General features: G+C 36.7%; 1 protein-coding gene across 1 annotated transcript; it reads right to left on the minus strand.

Annotated features, from left to right (window-relative positions):
• Nucleotides 1-4,119: 4,119 nt before the first annotated feature.
• LOC106082722 (sodium-independent sulfate anion transporter) lies at nucleotides 4,120-22,296 on the minus strand. The gene is made up of 5 exons (XM_013245421.2): nucleotides 21,765-22,296; nucleotides 10,213-10,999; nucleotides 9,756-10,058; nucleotides 4,744-4,889; nucleotides 4,120-4,677 (listed from the first exon to the last, which is right to left on the minus strand). Exons 1-5 carry the CDS (start codon nucleotides 22,110-22,112, stop codon nucleotides 4,237-4,239), a joined length of 2,025 nt encoding a protein of 674 aa, XP_013100875.1. The 5' UTR covers nucleotides 22,113-22,296; the 3' UTR covers nucleotides 4,120-4,236.
• Between the last annotated feature and the right edge of the window lie 1,299 nt (nucleotides 22,297-23,595).

The following is a 23,595-nucleotide window of genomic DNA, read 5'->3' on the forward strand; positions in this document are numbered from 1 at the left end:
CGTTGTGTGTATTGGAGTGTACTTCCATACTAAATTTAAGCCAAAGGCTACCGCGGCGCAAAGGTTAGTTTGTCCGTCTTTAACGCTCAACGCCAAAACCTGGCGAGAACACCAGAAACATTTGTATACGGTGGTATCCCCCTACTAGCATGATATAAATACGTCTCTTGAAGAGATGTCACTGAGCAGCACAACGTTTGGGCTTAGCTATAAAAAGGAGTTCCGTTTTTATTGAGCCAAAACTTGAAATTTACAACACACTTTGATTTGAGAGTTGTTTGCCCTGTAGCGTTAATGGAATGTTCTTTGGCAAATTTGCAAATCGGACAGCACTCAATGAAATTAAAGAAATATTCCTATGTAACCCGCTTTTGTAAGAATTGCAAATTATAAGTTGCAAAGTAGGAAGGATCACCTAATTGAGTTTCCTCAATGAAGGCAATTTTCGATTTTTAGGTGAAAGAGATAGCCCAGCCACTAGGGCTATGAGACAAAGTGATTGGGGAAAAGTTTACGAAAAAAAACATTTGTTGCCGAGTGTGAAAACCTGCTGTCATACGGACGTTCCAAAGTTGAGGAATAGATTGGTATTGAGTGTATTCACAGTAAATCCTGAAAGTATATTATGTTTCCGTCTAGCTGACCAGAGCACTTTTCTGGAGAGACGAAACCAACAAAACGATGAAGATTTATTCTTGCGTTTCTGTGACACAAAGGATTAAGACGGAATAAATATAAGATGTGTTTACTTACTTTACTTTAATCGGCTATGACAGAATATTTGTTACACTAGCCGAACGTAGAATAGCGTTCCAAGCGTCTCGATCTTCTGCGCTGATTCTAAAATCTCTGACATCAAGTTTCGAGGTGTCTCCCACAACCTGATCTTTCCATCGGGCTTTTGGTCTTCCCGGTTTGCGTGTACCACTGTGTTTGCCTTCAAAAGACTTCTTTGCTGGAGCTTCTTCAACCATTCTGACAACATGATCTAGCCAACGCAGCCGTTGTATTTTGGTGCGTGTAACTATGCTTTCGTCGTCATACACTTCATGCAGCTCGTGGTTCATACGTCGCCTATATTCTCCATTAACGCAAACTAGTCCATATATTTTACGAAGAATCTTTCTCTCAAATACTCCAAGCATTGCCTCATCTGCTTTCACAAGTACCCATGCTTCAGAACCATATAACAGCACGGGTAGTAACAATGTCTTGTATAGTGTAATCTTCGTCTGTCGAGAGTTGGCCTTGTTCCCAAACTGCTTACTAAGTCCAAAGTAGCATCTGTTTGCCAGTATTATTCTTCGCTTTATCTCAAAACTGGTGTCATTCGTTTCGGTTCCGGCGGTGCCGAGGTAGATTAATTTACGGACTATCTCAAAGTTGTGGTTCCCAACTTTCTCCATTTTCTTTATCTACTCGGTTGTGCAAGGCTTTTTGGGAGTTGAAACCATCCATTTCATCTTATCTCCATTTACTGCCACACCCATTTTCACTGACTCTCTTTCGATTCTTTCAAAGGCTGCAGTTACTACTTCCGATGACCGACCTATGACATCAATGTCTTCGGCATAGGCGAGTAGCATGTGTTCTCGTGTGATTTGTGTGCCATATCTATTCACATCTGCATCTCTTCTCCTTGTCTGAAACCTCGTTTGGGATTAAATGGTTGGGAGAGATTCTTTCCTATTAGCAAGTGTTATCCTGCAAAGTCTTATTAATTTTGCAGGGATACCAAACTCAGACATGGGTTGAAATACCGATGAACGTAAAGGAGTATCGAAGGCGGCTTTGTAGTCCATAAAGAGATGGTAGGTGTTGATTTGTCCTTCTCGGGTCTTTTCCAGGATTTGGCGCAGTGTGAATATCTGGTCTAGGGAGGATTTACCAGGTCTAAAGCCGCATAGATAGGGGTCAATTATCTCATTGACTTTAGGTTTTAATCTTTTACACAGTACGCTCGAGAGTATCTTGTATGTGATGGGGAGGAGACTTATTCCTCTGTAGTTGGCACATTCTGTCTTGTCTCCTTTTTTGTGTACGGGACATAGTATGCTGAGGTTCCAATCATCGGGTATGCGTTCTTCTAGCCAGATTGCGCAGATAAGCTGATGCATACGCGTTCAGCGGGTAACCCGTCGGCTCCTGCTGCCTTGTTGTTCTTTAGTCGAGTCACTGCTACTTGGACCTCATTTTGACTAGGAGGTAAACATTCTATACCATCATCAGGGATTGGTTCTGCGGTATCTTCTTCGCCGCCAACGTCGGATACTAGCAATTGGGTAAAATATTATTTCCATATCCTTAATATTATTTCCATATGTGTCAGTTATCAGATTTCCTTCTTTGTCTCTGCAGGAGGATGTGCCTGCACCAAAGCCATCGGTTTAATGTTTAATTCTTTAGTAGAATTTCCGGACTTCATTCTGACTCCTGTACATTTCAATTCGCTCACACTCACGTCTTTTAATTTCCTTTCTGCGGAATAGACGTTTCTCCTCTCTCCTTTTCTCCCGATACTTCTCCTTCATCTGGCGCGTTACTACTGATTGCAGGGTTGCTCTATATGCCGCATTCTTGGCTTCAGTAGCATCTCGACACTCTTCGTTGTACCATGGGTTTCTTGAAGGAGGCTTTCGGTACCCAAGTACGGATTTCGCGGCATTTTCCATGGAGTGGGCAATAGTTTGCCACTGCGCCATTATATCATCGGAATAAGGAGTGCTTTCATCAAGCAGTTGGGCCAGTCGGGTGAAATATGCCGCTGCCATTTGTTGTGTTTGCAGCTTTTCAATGTCCAGCTTCCTTGCAGTGTCAGATCGTACTTTCCTCGCCATGTTCAAACGGGTGCGAACCTTTGCTACAACAAGGTAATGATCCGAATCTATATTCGCTCCACGGATCGATCGAACATCTAACATGCTGGATGAATGCCTTCCATCTATCACATCATCGTGATCAATTTGGTTTCTCGTGTTTTGATCGGGTGACAGCCATGTGGCTTTGTGAATATTTTTATGTTGAAATCTGGTGCTACTACTACCATGTTTTTTGTCGCGTTGAAATCTATCAGACTCAACCCATTACTGGACATTATCTCGTGGAGGCTAAACTTTCCGACTGTTGGCATGGGCGCAAATAAGGCTGATGTTGAAGAAATTGACTTTTATGTGGATTGTGGCTAGCCTCTCATCCACCGGAGTAAAGCTGGAGACAAGGTGTTTCAGTCTCCGACTAACCACAAATCCACAGCCAAATTTATGCCTCGTGTTATGGCAGCTACAGTATAGTTCGTCACCGTTTGGTGTTGTAGTGATGCCATTCCCAGTATATTGCACTTCCTGCTATAAGGCGGTAATATCTGCCTTGTACTTCTCTAATACATCCGCCAGCGCGTATAATGCACCTTCTCCGTCAACGTTGGGGGGGTCCGTTTTTACTATTCCTTTGTTTTTTATAGTAGTTCTATGTTTTTCGGGGGCGGGTTACTGGCTCAGCGCCCCAATCGCATGGGTTTTGTGAGATTGCATGTATCCCTCGTTATGGCGAGCCGCTTGCTCCAAGATCCGACGCTCGCCGCCAATCGCCCCTAACCTGGGAACAGACGCTGATGTTGGCCATTGATTATTTGAAGGCGCCAATAACTCGCCTTGTCATCTCGAGTATCATTGGCACTCAGTATTTATTAAGAGCCAGTGCCACCTGACTCCTCACTGAGACTCTCCCCTCGAAAATCGCTGACTGCCCGCGGCCGCATTTGCAGCTCCTCCACATAAAAACGGAGCTTTCCACCATCTGCAACCTGTGGACGCACCCGGTAGCTTTCATCTAAGCTTCCCGTGATAACGATGGGCACCACACAAGTCCGAGCTCAAAGTTCCAGCCTATGTGGTGCTCATAGTCATCCCGTATCATTGGCACTCAGTATTTAATTAAGAGCCATCTGACTCCTCACTGAGACTCTCCTCTCGAAAATCGCTGTGTTTACTTTTCCCAATTTAATCCCATCAACGGATATACTCAATATTTAAATCACTGTTTGATTTCTAATATCATAAAAATTTTAATTTTTTAAGAATTAACAATTTATCACTTACACTACATACGTAGTATTTACATTTTATATCAACTATTTTTTGGAATTGCATAATTTTTTTTTAACTAAACTTAACCTATTCTAATAATAATAATTTAATTACATATATTAAGTCCATATAGCATACAAGTAAATAACTACTATTTACTTTGATATTTCGTTAATGTTATCGTGCTAGCCGTACTTTGATTATCACTATTTCCCATATCGATTTTCAAAGATGGTGGAACCTCAAATTCTACTCTCTGCGCAGGGACATCGCTGTCTTTTAGCTCTTCGATTAAACTCTCTGCATTATAACATAGTATTAGCTTACATTTGAGTCCTTCAAAAATTTGCACTACACTTGGCTTCAAATTGAAGAAAATTAACTTTTGATTACGTCTCTTGAAATCATCAATCATTGAAGAGATGACTTTGGCTGCTGTAAAATCTGCTCCATAAATGTAGGTGCAATCGATAACTACGGGCAGGGAAGTTTTATTGCCAGACTTCAGCACCAAATTGCGCACAAATTCCACCGAGGGGAATATCAAACAACGATCGGGTGTTAGTTTGAGGAATTTGTAACCTTCCATTGTCTGCAAAATAAAGTGTTTTTGATTAGCTATTGGTTTTGTTTATTTGTCATGATTAGGTGAACTTACCTCTATGGTTTCCAAGGATATCTTAGGTCTAGCAGAGTGATAGAGAATGAATAGCAAATTAACTCCAATAGCTATCAATATACCAACTTCCAATGGCATTACCAAACATGTTATAAAGGCCACAATTCCTGGTATCAAATCAGAACCTAAAAAGAAGAAAAAGGTGTCAGAAATATTAAATTGTTTTAAATAAATAATATGAAGAGAAAACTAATTTAAATTCTTTTGGCTGTATAGGTGTCTGAGTAAAATTTTAAAATCTTACCAAAATTAAAATATCCGCCTATCTACTTTAAAGGAAATGTAAAAGTCGATCGAAAACGACTGTATAGTCGTTTCCTGAAGAAAGTAATTCTAAGTACTTGACAATGATTCTAATCTTGAAGATACGATTGAACGATTGGTGTTGTGTTTGAGAGCAGTGAGATATCGGTTATTATCAATTATGATTCATGAGGGTTTCTGGTCGTCGATATCGTCATGTCGTTCTTACTGCCGGAAGAGGTTGGCCGTCTGGCACACGTGAATTTTGTCCCCTTTAGAAAGCACAGCCAGTGCGTAGTGGATGAGGGATCTATTTAATATTGGCATGTCGTTAATAGTGCCGTATGAGTACCAATACAATAGATGCAATCAATATTCTGATGCTGGAAATTTTACACACGAAACAGTACATCTGGGTTCAGAGCTTTAAATTCGAGAACAGTGAATAGAAATGCGTAACGAAGTGTTTAAAAATGATAAGTGGTCTTCAAGCCTGTGACAACGTTCACATGAGATTTTCCAGAAAATCGAACTTGGACAAGTATGTTAGGTAGAGCCAATCTCGCATACTGGCTATTTATGGAACTACTGAACCTAGAAAGGTAAAGACTGAGTAGGGAATTGAAATACAGGTCTATTTCTAGCAACTTAATATCGGCATGCCATTGATTCAGGCGAAGGTCTCTGCGACTATGACAGCCACAATCGCAATTCTGGGAAAAAAACAAGTACCCTCGAATCTTAAGGTTAATGCTGAATGTATGGCGGTGTTCGGGGTCTAGAATTCACGAACAGTTTAGTCTAAATGGGTAACGAATTTTATAGATTGCGGAAATAAACCAAAAGTATGGAAGGGCTTGACTTAGGCGGGTAAACCGGTTGTCAAACTCGAAAAAATTACATTTCTTGACTTCTGAATCTTGTGGTAGAAAATAGAATATTTCAATGCCGGAGGGCCCGGACTGTCTAGCATCGACTGAAGAAGAATGAATGAACTTTTTGCTTTCCTCAAAAGATCACAGACAACACTCATAGATATCCTGCATTCTGTTTATTTGATGAAGATAAGACGAACGAGCGCTTTTTGTGTTTTTGCCTGGGACTGTAGGAGCAAAGAACCTCCATCTTGGGGAGACGGTTGTTCTGCAATCTAGGATATCATAGACAGTACAGTATGGTTACGAGAGAGGACACGATAAGATTCTCCACGCGAACATTTATCGAGGCGCAGGTTTACTACTTCACATACACACGACGTGGACATTTAGGATGAGTGCTTCTTCAGGGAGCGTAGTCGATTTATATTTATTTTATTTTTATTTATTTATTTCTTAATATTGGGTTGCCCAAAAAGTAATTGTCGGTAATATTGTAGTAATATAGAACCAGCTCAAACCACTTCAAAGGCTGATATCCACCAAAAGAAGGTAATGCTGTCTGTTTGGTGAAATTGGAAGGGTGTGGTATATTTTGAGCTGCTTCCAAGGAACCAAACGATTAATTCGGATGTTTACTATCAACAATTGGACAAATTAAATACAGTCATCAAGGAGAAGCGACCACAATTGGTCAATCGTAAAGGTGTCATATTCCACCAGGACAACGCTAGACCGCACACATCTTTGGTCACTCGCCAAAAACTGAGTGAGCTCGGCTGGGAACTTTTGATGCATCCACCATATAGCCCTGACGTTGCACCATCAGACTACCATTTATTTCGATCTTTGCAGAACTCCTTAAATGGTAAAACTTTCGGCAATGATGAGGCTATAAAATCGCACTTGGTTCAGTTTTTTGCAGATAAAGGCCAGAAGTTCTATGAGCGTGGAATACTACAATAAATTTGCCAGGAAGATGGCAAAAGGTTATCGAACAAAATGGCAATTATATATTTGATTAAAGTTCATTCTAAGTTTTGTTAAAAATGCATTTACTTTCTTTTAAAAAATCCGCAATTACTTTTTTGGCAACCCAATAGTAATATATAAAAAAACGTATTACAACGATAGATACTCCTAAAAAAAAACGTTAAAAAATTAAATACTTCACAGTTACATAAAGATGTAAGACTCTTAGCCTAACTCATTTTAATTGGCTCCCCAGCCATAACAAGATTATGCAAACAATGCATTCCAACGGGTGGGCAATACATTCCAACCTGGTCACACGAATACGGAATGATCTTTCGAAAACAGACCTAAATATACGGGGCAAGTTTATATTAGTACTCCTACTCGAGCGAAATAAATTGAAGTATCTACGCAGTGTTACCGGTGTTCCACCTTTTTTTATAACTTTGTAAAAGAATAAAATGTTTCGTAGATCAATAAAACGATCAAAAGAAGTTCCCAAAAAGGTTTTGACATACCCTGAAATGTGGTCACGAACACGTACATTATATACAAACCTAGCTACTGCATTCATCACCTGTTTCAGTTTTGGAAGATTATAGTCAAACGTTCCTGATGCTATCTCCAAGCCATATAAAAGTCGAGCGTGCGCAAGTCTGACTTTCACCCACGAAGGGAAATAAATACCTTCATAATAAATACAACCGACGCAAAATACCATAAACACGAGAATGGAGAGAGTCAATATGACACCCGAAATTAAGGTCTTTATCAATCACTATCCCCAAATATTTAATCCTAACAACAAAATTAACTCTAGAATTTCCCACAAAACTATCAAATCCAGGCTGCGTCTGGGATCCAAACTGTAATGCCTTAGTTTTTGAAGGGGTGATAGAAATCGAGTTAAGACTAGACCATAACAAGATTCGTCCTATAGAAGCATTAATATTCATCTCCAAAATATTGCTAAAACCACGATCCACACTAAAATGTAGATATATATCGTCTGCAAAAAGAAAGGTTTCACACAAGTTACGTCCAAGGAATTCAGAAAAATCATTAATGTAGAGTATAAAAAGAAGAGGTCCTAAGACCGATCCCTGCGGCAGACCAAAAGAGAGGGGAATAATGCTAGATCCAGCTCCATTAAAATCAACAAATTGTGATCTACCGCACATATACGACATAACAAGCCTGCAAACAGATCTAAAAAAGTTAAAGTTATTCCTAAATTTCTCAACCATAGTACCAAAGCAAATAGAATTAAATGTCTTAGTCAAGTCAAGAGACAAAAGGACACAACCTTTCCCATTATTCAAGCCATTCCGTATTGACTCAGTAAGATGAAACATCATAGATGTCGTGCTGTGACCTGATCAAAACGCATATTGGGAATTAAGAATTTTATGCCCAGCACCCAACATTATCTGGTCTTTAAGAATATGTTCGAAATCTTTAGAAAGTACTGAAAGAATTGAAATAGGTCTTAGATCATCAGGACCACGAATAATAGAGAGTTAGGAATTGGTACTAAACCCAAAATTTTCCATACATTAGGAAACACAGAAGAAGTCAAAATAGAAATAAATAATAATAATTCGTGTACTTATGTACTTCCCTATTCTCTCTTTCTCTCGAAACATTGATATGGGACCCCATGAGGCCTATATATTTTTGATCGTCTTGATATTCTAAGCAGATCTAGTCATGTCCGTCCTCCGTCTATCGAAATAGAATAGGAGAATAATAAAAGATTTTGCACTGTTCCTTACTATAGATGTAGGTTCAGATTTGGATATAGCCCACAAATTCAAACGACTGAACCGATTTTCATGCAATTTTCACAAATGTTAGAGTTTAGCCCCAGATGGATGAAGGGTACGCCATTTTTTGATTTCCGAAGGGAGGGCCTACCCAGATCACAGAGATGGATGCATCGATTTAAGTGAAATTTTGTATGCCATCTTATGGCAACCCTTAAAACCAAAATTGGTTTTAAACTCAAATAAAAAAAAATGGAGAGATTCTCTTATGACTCTCGACGACGGATAAAGTTATAGCTTTCATACGTATATATGTATCACCCGTTTTTCACTTCTAGAGCCTTCGCAAGCTCATTTATCAACCGATCATCCTCAAAATTTGCACTACGCCTTCTACGAGTACCACAAATCGTACAGTTTTTTGTCGAAATAAATTGAGATTTGGATAAAGCTCCCATATATATGGTCGTCCGATTTGAACTAATATTTTAGTAATATGGTTGTATGTTAAACGATTCTCTCGAAATATGGCGCAAGGAATTCCCATATAACTCGATTTCTTAAAAATCGATTTAGATTTAGGTATAGCTCCAATATATAAGTATCACCTAATATTAAATTTTAGAACCTTTGTCAGCGTTGGTTTTCCCCTCTTGATGATGGGGCCATTTAAGAGGTACTTTGCCTTTGTTGGAAGATATCTCCCCAAAGAGGTGTTGCACTGCGGCAGGAGGCCCCATCTCATTGAATTGAAACTTGAAGCGGACAGCACTGTTCCTGTTCCTCAATGAAGTGTTCATGGGCAAATTTGCATTTGTAAGAAGTTATTATCAAAATATTGGCTATTAAAATTTTTAAATATTTTTTATATAGCTTTCTGGACAAAGTTGTTTGTCATTACTGGACACTGCTAACAATGACAGCATGTGTTTACAAAAATTTTGCAAAGTAATGCCAACATTATATTTGAGAAAACGTCGTAAAAAGTGACTACTTTTTATCTCTCTTAAGGCTAATGACTCTTTACTTGTTATGTCAAATAAAAAACTCTTTTCAGATCATTGTCAATGTTTTGCTTACAATTGCTTCCTCTTTTTTTTATAAAATTCTACTTTATATCGCAATTACTTACGTTTACTGCGCCACATTGGTTTTATGACATGATACTGCAGTTGAAATATTACCGCCGATATAATGATGGCACCCAGCACAGTCAAAGGTATATAATAGAAATATTTAGTCAAATAGACCAAAGCCAACATGACAACAATGGAAATGTACAAATTAGCCAAGGGAGTTCGAACACCACTGGCATTATTGACGGCAGAACGAGCTAGGCCACTATTACCACGATATCCTTGGAATATGGAATTTGCCACATTGGCAACACCAATGGCAAACAATTCCTGGGTGGCATCAATGGGATTGCCTTTGGCTGGAAGATGAAAAAGAAAAAATTATTATAGGCAGATGAGGGGGAGGAGACTATATATGTACTAGGTAGGGTTTGAAATCGGTATTTCAATGATATCAGTCTCTCATACTACATTTTTTACATTAACGCATACGTATTTTTTTCGTAAACTTACCAAATGCTTTGCACACTGACACATTCTCTAGCAGAGCAATCATGGGCACAATTATCAAGCCATAACCCAAGCCTCCAACCATATCGAAGAATGTTTCTCCTTTCACTTCCGGTATACCCGCTGTCGCATTACCAGGCTGAGCTTCTATGGAAAATGGTGGCAGCGCCGGCTTGGGTAAACCTTGAGGTACATTTCCGGTCAAACGGAAATAATGTTTTCCTTGCGATTCCAAATACATACTGACACCGGCACATACAACGACTACAGTGGCATTGCGCATAATACCCATAAACCAGAAAACTTTATTTGAAGCTTTGTGATACCATTTCAATTCGGTTGTCTCCTTGGGTCCCACCTTCATTCGTCCCACAAATCGAAGGGCTATCAGAACAGCCACACAAGATATACCCAAGATGGCATCATTGATTTGTATATTATGAATGTCGTTGATCATACTAATCCATCGCTGTAGAAATGAGGCACCTTCACTTTTGACTCCTAGAATATTTTTCACTTGAGATGTTGAGATAATAAGGGCAACAGCACTTGTAAAACCCGCACTCACGGGGCCAGAGACAAAGTCAACCAGAAATCCCAGACGAAATATGGACATGCCTATTTCTATTATGCCAGTGAGAAAGGTGAGCAAAACCGCTCTCTGCCATACCCCTTTGGCAAATTGGTATGTTAAAAGTGATGCGACAGCTGTAGAGCCTATGGTGTTATCCTTGCAGGTGCCCAGAAAAACGTATACCAAACATCCCATAAAGGATCCATAGAGACCGTACTGAAAACAGAGAAAAAAAAAAGAAATTAAAGTAAAAATTAAAACAATATCGGCATTACTACTTTAAAATCCTTAAGTAATAACGTCTTTTTTATGCCAACGTTTTGTCTCTTTTTTGGTGACTTCATTTCATGCAGACTGGTAATTCTGTCAAAATTAAAGTCTATGGGAAATTTTGTTTATATATTTTGTGTGTAAGAAATTATGCCAAATGAGAATTTTTGTCAGAACTTTTTCAAAATTTCTTGTCTGAACGAAATTTTTAAAAACTGTTTTCTTGTCTGTGGAAAATTTTGTCAAACTTCTTATCTGGGAAATTTTGTCTGAATCTCTTACCTATGGAAAAATTTTCAAAATTTCTATTGGAAATTGGGAAATTGAAAACTTCGTTAAAATGTTCTTGTTTAGGAGAATTTTGTCAAAATCTCTTGTCTAAACGCAATTATTAAAAATTTCTTTTCCAACGAAATTTTTCAAAATTTCTTGTCCAAACCTTCAATGAGTGCAGTCCGATTCAAGTTTAAGCTCAATGATAAGGGGCCTCCCTTTTATAGCCGAGTCCGGACGGCGTGCTGCAGTGAGATACCTCTTTGGAGAGAAGTTTTACATGGCATAGTACCTCACAAATGTTGCCAGCATTAGGAGGGGAAAACCACCGCTGACAATTTTTTCCTGATGGTCTCGCCAGGATTCGAACCCAGGCGTTCAGCGTCATAGGCGGACAAGCTAACCTCTGCGCTACGGTGGCCTCCTCTGAGGAAAAATATAATTTTTATTTGTATGGCAAATAATGCCGATGTTGATTTTCTCCATCATAGCATGTGTAGCTGTCTCACTCCGATGAAGGTTTATCTGGATGACCTCAATCATTGGTCCTCCATTAAATTGGCTTCTTGGGAGTGGGTGATGGTCTCATCGTCCGCTCCCTGTTCTTTAGGCGGCACAGACTTTTCTGTCACTGCACTGCCTGATGTTTCAGTATTAGGTTATTTGCCTAATCTTGTCTTCTGAATCTTTATAAAGTCGGTAATAGTTCCATCATCGGGTCCCTGTTCATTAGGCTGTATTGATCTTCCCTTCCCTGTACTGCCTGATGTTTCAATATTAGGTTCTTTGCCTATCTTAGTCTTCCAAATCTTAAGTAAATGGCCTTGTTGAGAGTAGGTGATGGTCTCACCGCCGGCTCCCTGTTCGTTAGGGTGCATTGAGACTCCTGTCGCTGCACTGCCTGACGTTTCAATATTAGAATATTTACCTAGCCTAGTCTTCCGAGTCTTGAGAGAGTCGATGATGGGTCTGTCGTCGGTCGTCGTCTGTTCGTTAGGCTGTGTTGGGTCTCTCGCCCCTGCACTGCTTGATGTTTTTGTATTTGGATCTTTGCTTATCCTAGTCTTCCCAATATTGAGAGAGTCGGTGATTATTTCGTCATCGGCCCACTGTTCGTTAGGCGGAATTGAGCGTCCTACCACAGCACGGCCTGATGGCTCAATATGAAGATATCTGCATATCCTAGCCTTCTCAATCTTGAAAAAGACTGCGTTGGCATGGCGCCTTTAGACTTAGCCAAACTTGTCGCGGAGACTTAATTAATGCCCACAATAAGGAAGGTTCCTTCCTCCTTCACCTCCCTGTGGAAGACCTCCCATTTCTCCATGTCCAACTCTTTGTTTTGCTTGTTCAAGACATTGATCATGCGTTCCGCCGCGAATTCGTCGCCCTCATCCTTGATGAAGACCGTCACCTTTGTGAGCTGGTGGATGTCGATCTTTCTCACAAGGTCGAGCTTTACACTCCAGGGGGTGTGAATACTCCAACGAGCTTCTTGACAGTATCAATACATTCCGCTGACCCGTTCGCTTCATTTGAGACCGATAATATAGTGGAATCCTACCGCTTGCACTGCCGATATCGATGACTGTATAAATCATTTCATCTCTTTTGTGCTTTTTTGCCACTCTGGCGAAAAACGGCGGCTTCTTACCATTTTTAGCGACCATCTTCGCTTCCGTGATGGCTGTGGCATCCTTTTGGAAGTCACAGTCCTCCATGAAGACGCAAGGACCATGCGCGCTTCTTTCGTACCTGTTCCGAATTTGTCTCCCTCCACAGGACACTCATTGCGGGAGGGATGGCCTGGTCTTCTCAGAGTACTTGAAAGCTCTATTTCTTCTTCAGCGTCTTATGCTCTTCGGCAGATCCGAATTTCCTTCCAACTTTCGTCAAAGTGCCTGGGATGTCAGTTCCACTCCTTCCACCATCCTGCGCTTTCGCCCGATTGCTCTGCTGATGCATACCTCCGAACGGATGAAGACTTTTGCATAAATTATTTTTATTAATGCAGTTGAGTTTGTACTGTAAATGGGATGAATCGGCCCATGTTTAGCTATATCTCCTATATAAACCGAACTCACGATTTGACTTCTTCAGCACTTAGCTCAAATGTTATTTCTTTGAACTCTATATAGGAAAACTTACAAAATTTCTTAACCAAAAAAAAAATTTAAATTTTCTTGCCTAGAAAAAATTTTGTAAATGTTTCTTATGGGAAATTTTGTAAAAACTTCGAATAGAAATGTTGTAAAAATTTCTCATGACAAATTTTTTAAAAATTTCTTATGGGAAATTTTAGTTTGATTTCTTACGGGAAATTTTTTTTACAAATTTCTTATGCACTCAATAAATTTTGAAACTCAACACTAGTTAAAATGAACTGAATTTGTGTAGTATTGAACTTCATAAAGCGCTTAAGATTTATATGGTCGTTATGAGTTCAACAATTTCTTAACAGCTACGAAACTGGTTATACCTAGTACTAGTTCACTTTAGAATTACCACAAGTAAACTATGAACTTAAAAGCATTGAAACTGAAATAAAAGCTATTGGAAAAAAATCGCTATTTCCAAACTATTTGGAGGGTCCAATTGGAGATTGGTCCAAACAACATATTTAGGTTTGCATTTTCCCACCCCTTGATCTCAATTGCTAATCTATATTGAAGAGGACAAATTTTAAATGAACATTGCAATTATAAATTAAGCAAATTAAAGAGGCCGCAGTTGAGAGTTGCACCAAGAACTTTCTGTTTACAAAGCAGACGCTCTACGCATTCATCTACATCATGTTATTTGAATGTGATAATAATTTTCCCTTTCAATATTTGTTAACACAAAAGCGAGACATTTTCCAACCCTTTTTCATCAAAGAAATTCAGGTTTGTTTACGTTTGGCATGTTCTATTTTTAGACACAATGTTTCACCCATAGAATACAGTTTATTAAATTGTTCTTAGTTTCGAGCATGTATATGTGAACTCAAGAAATGGAAATTAAAATTAACGTTTTAGTTATTTTGAACTAAAAATACAAATTTCTTTATGTAATTCATTCAGAAGTAAATTTCAGAATAGGTTTCGTCAACGATGACATGCTTTTGCCCATGTTTAGTAAAGTTCTCGCTTATTTCAAAAATAATCGTTGAAGGAAAAATTATTAACCCCACCCGAGTTGTAAGCTATTTTATCTATACTCATGGGTAGTTAGTTTTATTTGTACTAAGTTAAATTTCAAACTGAGCATTTTTTCTGAGTGTACTCCATTTTTAAAAGACTTTACTTGAGCCGATATTCCCATGGGGTTTTTGGGAGTTAGACGGCATTGCAGACATTTTACTTGGTACAATTTTTGGAAATCATTACACTTTATGCTAAATTTCAGCCAAATCGGGCAAAAAATGCGGCTTATAAAGGCTCAAAAAGTCAAATCGGGAGATCCGGTGTCTTTCAGCGGCGAATTCCGGGCAATGACATGGGAAATGCTCCAACGTCTCATCATCTTCCCCACATTCCCTACACATGTTATCACTTGCCGCACTGATAAGTGAGCTCATAGTCCTATGTGTCCCGTTATGATACCAAAAGCTATACTGATATTCCACAGTGTTAAAAATTTCGTATCTATCGGAAATTTTGACAAAATTTTTTGTTTATGTCTAAAAAAAAATTCATACGAAATATTTTATCGATGGGAAATTTCCTATATCGGGGAAATTTTGTCCAAATTTCTTCTACATGGAAAAGTTTGTCAAAATTTCTGATTTCTGGGAAATCTTTGAATGGTATGCTAATTTTTTTTCTTGAGTGTAGCCTGTTCTGAAAAACTTTAACACGCGGCAAACATTTTTTAGCATTTGTTTTTTTAATTTTTTTATATTGTTTACTTTTTTTTAAGTTATTAAAAGAGTGATTCAAAAATACCAATCAATCTTATGCCATCATTTTTGCATCAACATTTTAATGTTTTCTTTATTTCCATTTATTTTTGTTGTTTTTTTTAAGTAATTTCAAAATGTCCAAACTGAGCCTTTTAAGAATTAATTAATAATTGCAAAAATATTCAATATCTTGCAACAAAAAATTAAAAAAATCATCATCGATTCGTTACGTTTCAAAACTGAAACCTCATTTTGCATAATTTACCTTAAGCTGATACAACGCGTTTGTTATTTTCAAATCACGTGAGGATATTTGAGATCAAAGTTTTATATTGTCAAAAAAAAAAAAAAAATTAACTAAAAACCAAACAAAACCAGAAATTATTGTTTATATCATTATGCTTGAAACTTGTTTGTTTACCTGCCACAAACTTGATGGCAAAAAATTTACATTAAAACAGTAGCTCTTGATAATCTTTTTTTTAGAATATTTTGGTGACAAAAAAAAACTAATGCATTTATTATAGTGGCTATAACGCAATAATATGACCGTGTTTTAATTGGTTTGATTGAATTAGTGACGCAGTTTTAAGCTATTTTCCTTTCCTGTATTAGTGACCCCATTAGCTTAGAAACACTGTACTACAAAAGTACCATGCAAGCTTCAAATAATACAAGAAAACTCAATAGATTATGGAAAAAAAATAAAGCTCGTGTATCGGCATTTGAAAAGTCACATCCTGAAGTAATAAAAAAAAGTTGCAAATGAAGTAAGCTAATAACACTTGCCAATATTTCTTCCTTTGACCCGTCTCCTAAAATTAAGTATTGTGGGAAGTTTTTGGCCCCTTGCCAAAAACTAATTTTTGAATCTTCCAAAATCCCTTTGAAAAGGATTCTTATCTGTTTTATTAAATAAGAACCAGAAAGACATCTTTCTAGAATTCAGAATAAAATACTGCACCAAAATATTCCTCGCAGCGATAGCTGTAATTTTGCTGAGGACTCATATGTTAATTTTTGAAACACCGATATCGGTGAATTTTATTTTGAGCTCTTCTTTTACGATTATTTTGAGTTTCTTTTTCATAATGTAGTCAGTTTTCTTAAATTTTTTGAAGAAAAACAAAAAACAATCTTTATTCCACAAGTTGTCATCGGTTCCTATCCTACGCATGTAAATATTTTACCTTACCTTAAATGTTTTTCCCTTAAACTTGTATTCTTCATTAATTATGTCATCTCACAGTTACTAGTAACACGAAAAGCTTTATGAAACACCTGTTCATCCATAAGTATGTTTAATTTTATAAACCTCTATAGCAAATTCTTATTTACCAGCAATTCTTTGTTTTGTTTATTAATTTGTTTAATTTCTTTTCTTTATTTTTTCTGTTAATGACATGGAGAAGAAATATTGATATTGTTATTCAATTAATTTTTTTTTCCTGTAAAATGTACTAAGGAAAAAAATATAATGTCTTCAACAGCATGTTGATGGTTAAGGTTATTTAGTGAATAGTACACTTACACTTTGTTCTACTTCAGGATTGGAAACTTTTTATTTATTTAACATGAAACAAATATCCTAACTACCATTGAAGCAACCGCGTCACAAAGGTTACCTTGTCAGCCTAGCACACAGAACTCATAGGTTACAATACTGATAAAAAAATAAACAAGTAAAAACCCATTCAGAATTGGATAATTTAAGCACCCAAATTCTTCACGGACATTCAGTGGTCTATTAAATATAAGTCACTGTTCAATTTTGTAGAACAAAATATTGATCTATTTTGCAGTTTTGGGTTAAAACAACTCACTGATTCAAATTTCAGCGAAATTCGGTAACAAATAAAGCTTTTATGGGCTTCAGACCCTTTAACGGCAGATCGGTCTGTATGGCAGCTATATTTAAATATAGTCTGACCTCAACCAAATTAAGCTCGGATATCGGGGGGCTCAAAACAACTCACTGTTTAAAGTTTAATTTATTACCCGAATCGGGTAATAAAAAGCTTATATGGGCTTCAGACCCCTTATCGGCAGATCGGTCTATATGGCAGCTATATCTAAATAAAGTCCGGTCTGAACCATATTTGGGTCCTATGTTGGGAGGCAACTACTCACTATTTCAAATTTCAGCGAAATCGGTTAAAAAATAAAGCTTTTATGGACTTCAGACCCTTTATCGGCAGATCGGTCTATATGGCAGCTATATCTAAATATAGGCCGATCTGAATCATATTGAGGTTAGATGTCGGGAAGCTTATAACTACACACCGTCTCAAATTTCAGCAAAATCGGATAAAACATAAAGCATTTATAGGCTTCAGGCCCTTTATCAGCAGATCGGTCTATATGGCAGCTATATCTAAATATAGTCCGATCTGAACCATATTAAGGTTAGATGTCGGGAAGCTTAAAACTACTTACTGTTTCAAATTTCAGCGAAATCAGATAAAACTTTAATCATTTATGGGCATTAGACCCTTTATCGGCAGATCGGTATATAAGGCAGCTATATCTAAATATAGTCCAATCTGAACCATATTTAGGTCAGATGTCGGGAAGCTTAAAACTAATCACTTTTTCAAATTGAAGAGAAATCGGGTCAAAAAATCAAAAAAAGTTTTATGGGCATTAGACCCTTTATTGGCAGATCGGTCTATATAGCAACTATATCCAAATGTCGTCCGATTTGGACCGTTCAAGCAGTGTGCGTCAAAAAGACGTATCTGCGCCAAATTTCACCTCAATATCTCAATTTTTGAAGGCTGTAGAGTGATTACAATAGACGGGTGGACAGAGGGATAGAAAGACAGGCACACGGACATCGTTTAGTCGTCTTAGAATTTTACGACGATCCGAAATATATATATATGTATATATATTTCAGGGTCGGAAATTGATATTTCGATGTGTTGCAAACGGAATGACTAAATGAATATACCCCTTATCCTACGGTGGTGGGTATAAAAAGGCGATATGAAAATCTACACTGAGCTTGAGAATCGAAAAACTTTTTCCAAAAATCCATTGCTTTGATTCTAGTAGAGCTTTTAATTCTGTTAGGTGGAGAGTGTGGTTGTTGTTGTAGCTGTGTGTTGTACATTGAGGCGGCACTCCATGCCAATGAAGGACTATATCAGGTCAATCAGATACGTACAACCAACTGTCATGAGATTGCAGGTGGGTAGTGAGCGAGTAGTGTCAACCCAAAAAATTTTCCGAACTTTGGGACATGGTTTAAGAACATTTTTTTTTTAAACACTCACTATTGCGCTTTATTTTGTTTTATTGGGTGCTTGCAGGAGAAAAAATTGTCCATAATTTTGGAAGATCATTTGCCCGCGCTATGAGTAAAACAATCTTCCCAAATATATTTACTCAATTTTTCTTCCATATTAGTATCAAAACGCTTATCTAAGATATAAGTGGTCATTACGTTGCAGGTGCAGAAGTTTTAACAACCCTTCGCGACGATTATTACGAGTATGCAACTCATTACGTTATATTCGTCCAGAAAATTTGTTTATAAATTTTGGGTATAGCTACATCTAAACCGACTTCTATTAAATTCAAAAGCAATATCGGGAGTGTCATAAGCGAATCCTTTGTGCCAATTTTCGTGTAAATCGGTTAACAAATGACCAAATAATTGCAATACTAGTCCAAACCGAACAAACATATGTATATGTGAGCTACATCTTAATCTGAACCGATTTCTATGAAATTCGCCATAAACGACGATAATATTGCATTTTTAGTCCAAATCGGACGAACATATATGGGAGCTATATCCAAATCTCAACCGATTTTTACTAATTTCGTCATTCCGTTTGTAACACCTCTAAATGGTCATCTTAGACCCCATATATATACTTATATTCTTGATCGTCATGACATTTTAAGTCGATCTAGCCATGTCCGTCTGTCCTTCTGTCGAAAGCACGCTAACTTTCGAAGGAGTAAAGCTAGGCGCTTGAAATGTTGCAGAAATACTACTTATTAGTGCAGGCTAGTTGGGATTATCAAATCGGTCCATGTTTTGATATACGGGTGGCTGATGAATATTGCTACAATGATGAATATTGCTACATTTTTTTTTCGGTGTATGGAATACATTTTTCTTTTATTCATGTTAAATTAAATTATTAAATTAATTATTAAATTATTATTAATTAAATTAATTAATTAATTAATTAAATTAATTATTAAATTATTATTATTAAATAGAAAAAAAGTTATTACATTTTTTTTTGGTAGCGGCTTTCATCAGCCACCCTGTAGCTGCCATATAAACCGATCTTTGGTCTTGACTTCTTGACCTTCTAGAGGGCGCAATTCTTATTCGATTTAGCTGATATTTTGCACATATCGTTTTGGTATGGTATGACAGCTAATGTATGTGCCAAGCATAGTCTAAGTCAGTCCATTACCTGATATAGCTGCCATATAAACCGACCTCCCGATTCGATTTCTTGAGCCCCTAGAGGGCTCAATTGTTATCCAATTTGATTGAAATTTTTCACATGTCGTTTTGGTATAACTTCAAAAAACTGCATCAAGTATGATCTAAATCAGTCTATAACCTGATATAGCCGTCATATAAATCGATCTCCGAATTTGACTTCTTGAGTCCTAGACGGCCAACTTGACTGAAATTTTGCATTTGTCGTTTTGGTATGACTTTCAACAACTGTTCCTAGTATGGTCTAAATCAATCCATAAAACCGATCTCCCGCTTTGATTTCTTGAATCTCTAACCGGCGCAATTCTTATCCAATTTGACTGAAATTTTGCATATGTTGTTTTGGTTTGATTTCCAACAACTGTCAAATCGGTTCATAACCTGATGTAGCTGCCATATAAACCGATCTCTCAATTTGACTTTCTCGGCCTCTAGAGGGAGCCATTGTTACTCAATTTGCCTGAAATTTTGGAGGAGATATTTTTCTATGACATTTTAACAGCTTTGACAAATGCGGCTCATATCGGTCAATAACTTGATATTGCACATATATGTATGAAAAAATCATTCAAAGAAGTGCGGTCCATGGTGGAAGGTATTTAAGTTTCAGCCTGGCCGAACTTAACATGCTTTCACTTGTTGTCTTTGACTTTCTCCTAAAATGAACAGAGTTGTTTTTCGGCCTAGAGACGAAGCCTATTGAAATTGGAAAAATCGGTTCAGGTTTGGATATAGCTCCCATATATATGTTCATCCGATTTGCAGTATTAATTCAATAAAATGGTCATTTGTTAACCTATTCTCTCGAAAGGAAGGATAGTCTTATGACTCTCGACATTACAGGTGAATTTCATAGAAATCGGTTCAGATATAAATAAAGCTCTGATATACTTCTAGAGCCGCTGCAAGCGCATTTATCAACTAATCTTCCTAAAACTCACTACAACTCTTTCCTTGATGACTTTCTCAATGTCTGTAAAGTTTGCTCGAAATCGATTATATCGCCCGATTTCCACTCCTGGAGCCACTGCAAGCGCATTTATTGACCAATCTTCCCAATGCTTCGAACAACGCTTTCCTTGACGACTTCCTCAATGTCTGTAAAGTTTGCTCGAAATCGTTTCTGATTTAGATATAGCTCACATATATATATTTATCCAATTTGCAGTAATATTACAATAAAATGGTCATTTGTAAACCGATTCTCTTGAAATTTGGCAGATAGGATTTTCTTTTGACTCTCGACATTACTTGAGAATGTCATGGAAATCGGTTCAAATTAAGATATAGCTTTCATATATATATATCACCCGATTGCACTAAAATGCTCATTGTTTAACCGATTCTCTCGTTTTATGTTAAATTTACGCATTTCACGCATATAGCCACTGTTCTGTTTTCGACTTTATGACACGCATCTTTGAGATGAGGAGGGCTTATAAAACGTGTCTCTATTTAGTTTAAAGTCATTTTTAATAACAACACGTTTCTAATGTAAGCATTACAAACATATTCAAATGTGCAATTACAAATTTTCATGCGGCAAATATTTTGAAGCATTAAATTTTTTTTTCAACTGCAGCTGCAGTGAAGGCAACATTCAGAGTACATTGACAGACCACTTATTTTTGTATTGATTACAGCGATAAACTTGTTGGAAACGAAGATCACACTTGATAGCAATAATTATTTTTTGTTTTTACAATTTCCATTTAAAACTCTGCTAATGTGAAGCAATGTTTGTTTTGTTTATTGTATTGTATTGCAATGATCATGAACGGTATTTACAAAATGTCTTGGACACTTGATATCTCAGTAAAATGTAGAGTAATATTTTTTTTTATAATATTTAAACTTCCTTCATATGCATTGTCATTAGAATGAAAGTTATTGCAGCACATGTTTTTTATTTCGCTTCTTAGATAAATATTTCTTTTTTAATTAATATTTACAACATTTAAAGAAATATTTCCATCACTTTTCTTATCATTCAAAAAGGGGAGGATGTTATCAAACAAAACCTTGTAAATTTTCATTTCATTGCTAAGGTCACTTAATGCAAATTTTTCTCTGTTACCAACCTCTGTGGGAAGTCCAGCCACATTTGAATAGGCCAAACCCTGTGGTATAACAGTTAGCCCAACTGTTATACCGGCCACCAAATCTCCTATGGCATCGGCCAAAGTGTATCTTGGCAGCCATTCCAGAATTGGTAAGCGTTTGTACAGCATCTTTTTGCGAAAAATTTTCTTCATAATTGAAGTTTCCTCGGGTTTTTCCGCCAACAATTGTTCTTCACTTCGATATTTGGAGGTTCGATGATCGGTTATAAGGACAAAATCGGTGGATCCTCGAAAATGGACATCGTTGGGTGTGGTATGTATTTCTGTTTTTTTATGAAACTCGGTTTGATTTTCCAACGAGGACATTTTCTTTATATTTTGAAAACTTTTCTGTTAGATAATACGATTTTTCTTTTTTAAAAATTAAAATTTTTTTTTTGTTTTTTTTTTTTAATTTATAATTTTTTTCTTCAATATTTTTTCACTCAACAAAATGCATTTGTATTTTTTTCTTTTCTTCTTAATGATCTGTCGCGATCCGTATGCACGTCTTAACTTTGGAAACTCAACTCGATATCTGTTTGAATCGTATGCGTTGTCAACAGCTCTTTAACTGAAATTGAGATTTCTTGATGATAGACTTGGAATAGATTTCTGCGCTCCACAGCTGGAGTGTGTGATAACTTAATTTTATTTGGATATTTTTTCTGCTTTTTTTTTTTGCTGCTGATGAATGAATGAATGGAAAAAATTAGAGTCTAAATAAGATCAGATGCTAGGCAGTTTTTTGCGTATTTACTTATGATAACATATTATGTACATAAATGTGCAAGCAGGCGTAAAGGGATTGAAAATTTCTTATTAGTCATATGAGCAGAGGCGTAGCTTAAGAAGGGAGAGTGACCTCATTATAAAACTCATTATAAAAAGTCATGGTCATCCAACAGCATACATTGAATTAACACCGGCAACATATTATTTATTCTAGGCAGCATATAAATATCTATAACAGTTTTTTTTTTAAATTTCAAATTTGCCAAAAACTTCTATTTTTGTTGTCGCCATACTGTGCCAAAATCTTGCTTCAACATGTCAGTCATTCACGTGACCCCATGCAAACCCGTTTTAGGATTAATAACAAACTGTTGTTATTATTTAACTGCCATAACTCATTTAATTAAACTTTCGTTAACCACCAACATGTGCTTCGTTTTTCTTGTATACGAATCGGGGTTAATTAATTAATTTGTATCCTAAATTATGCGGATTATTTTTACGCACAACGTAAGCATCACAATCTGTGTTAATTATTTTGTGCTTTTGTTTTGTTATTCCTGGTTTATTTTTTGTATAACAAAAAACCTGTATACATTGACAGAAGTGGACTAATAATCGATTAAAATTAAAATCAATTTTGATAACGAAATTAAACGGATGTGTTAACTAGTATGATAATTAGTATTATTGTAGTCATAATTAATAAACAAAAAGTCATTTAAATTGGTTTAATAGATTTTGGGTAACTTTAAATCAATTTACAGAAATAAGAGTGCAACGTTTAAACTGTTATACTTATTAAAACAGTTCAGCATTTATTTTTACAGCAGGCTCGATTTAAGTTTTTATATTGAGGGATTGAAAACGTTATAGCTTTGTTTCTTTATTTCTGGAAAATTGTCAAAAATGTTTTAATTTTTGTAAAGGCTATTAGTACTACACTTTCTAAAATCGGGTTTTGGATTTCCTTCCAAAAGCATTTATTTCTAGCTTAACTTAGGTTTTTTTGAAACTTGAATTGTTTGAAATTGTAATAGTATTGAATATATTAACGTTCTTTGTAACTGTTATA

This window comes from Stomoxys calcitrans, chromosome 2 (assembly GCF_963082655.1).
Source record: "Stomoxys calcitrans chromosome 2, idStoCalc2.1, whole genome shotgun sequence".
NCBI classification, from domain to species: domain Eukaryota; kingdom Metazoa; phylum Arthropoda; class Insecta; order Diptera; family Muscidae; genus Stomoxys; species Stomoxys calcitrans.

Coding starts and splice junctions, on each gene's coding strand:
- LOC106082722 (XM_013245421.2), bottom strand. CDS start 22,112: ATGTCCTCGTTGGAAAATCAAACCGAGTTTCATAAAAAAACAGAAATA. Junction 4,890..9,755: donor ACCAATGTGGCGCAGTAAAC/GTAAGTAATTGC, acceptor TCTTCTTTTTAG/GTTCTGATTTGATACCAGGA. Junction 4,678..4,743: donor TATCCTTGGAAACCATAGAG/GTAAGTTCACCT, acceptor TTTATTTTGCAG/ACAATGGAAGGTTACAAATT.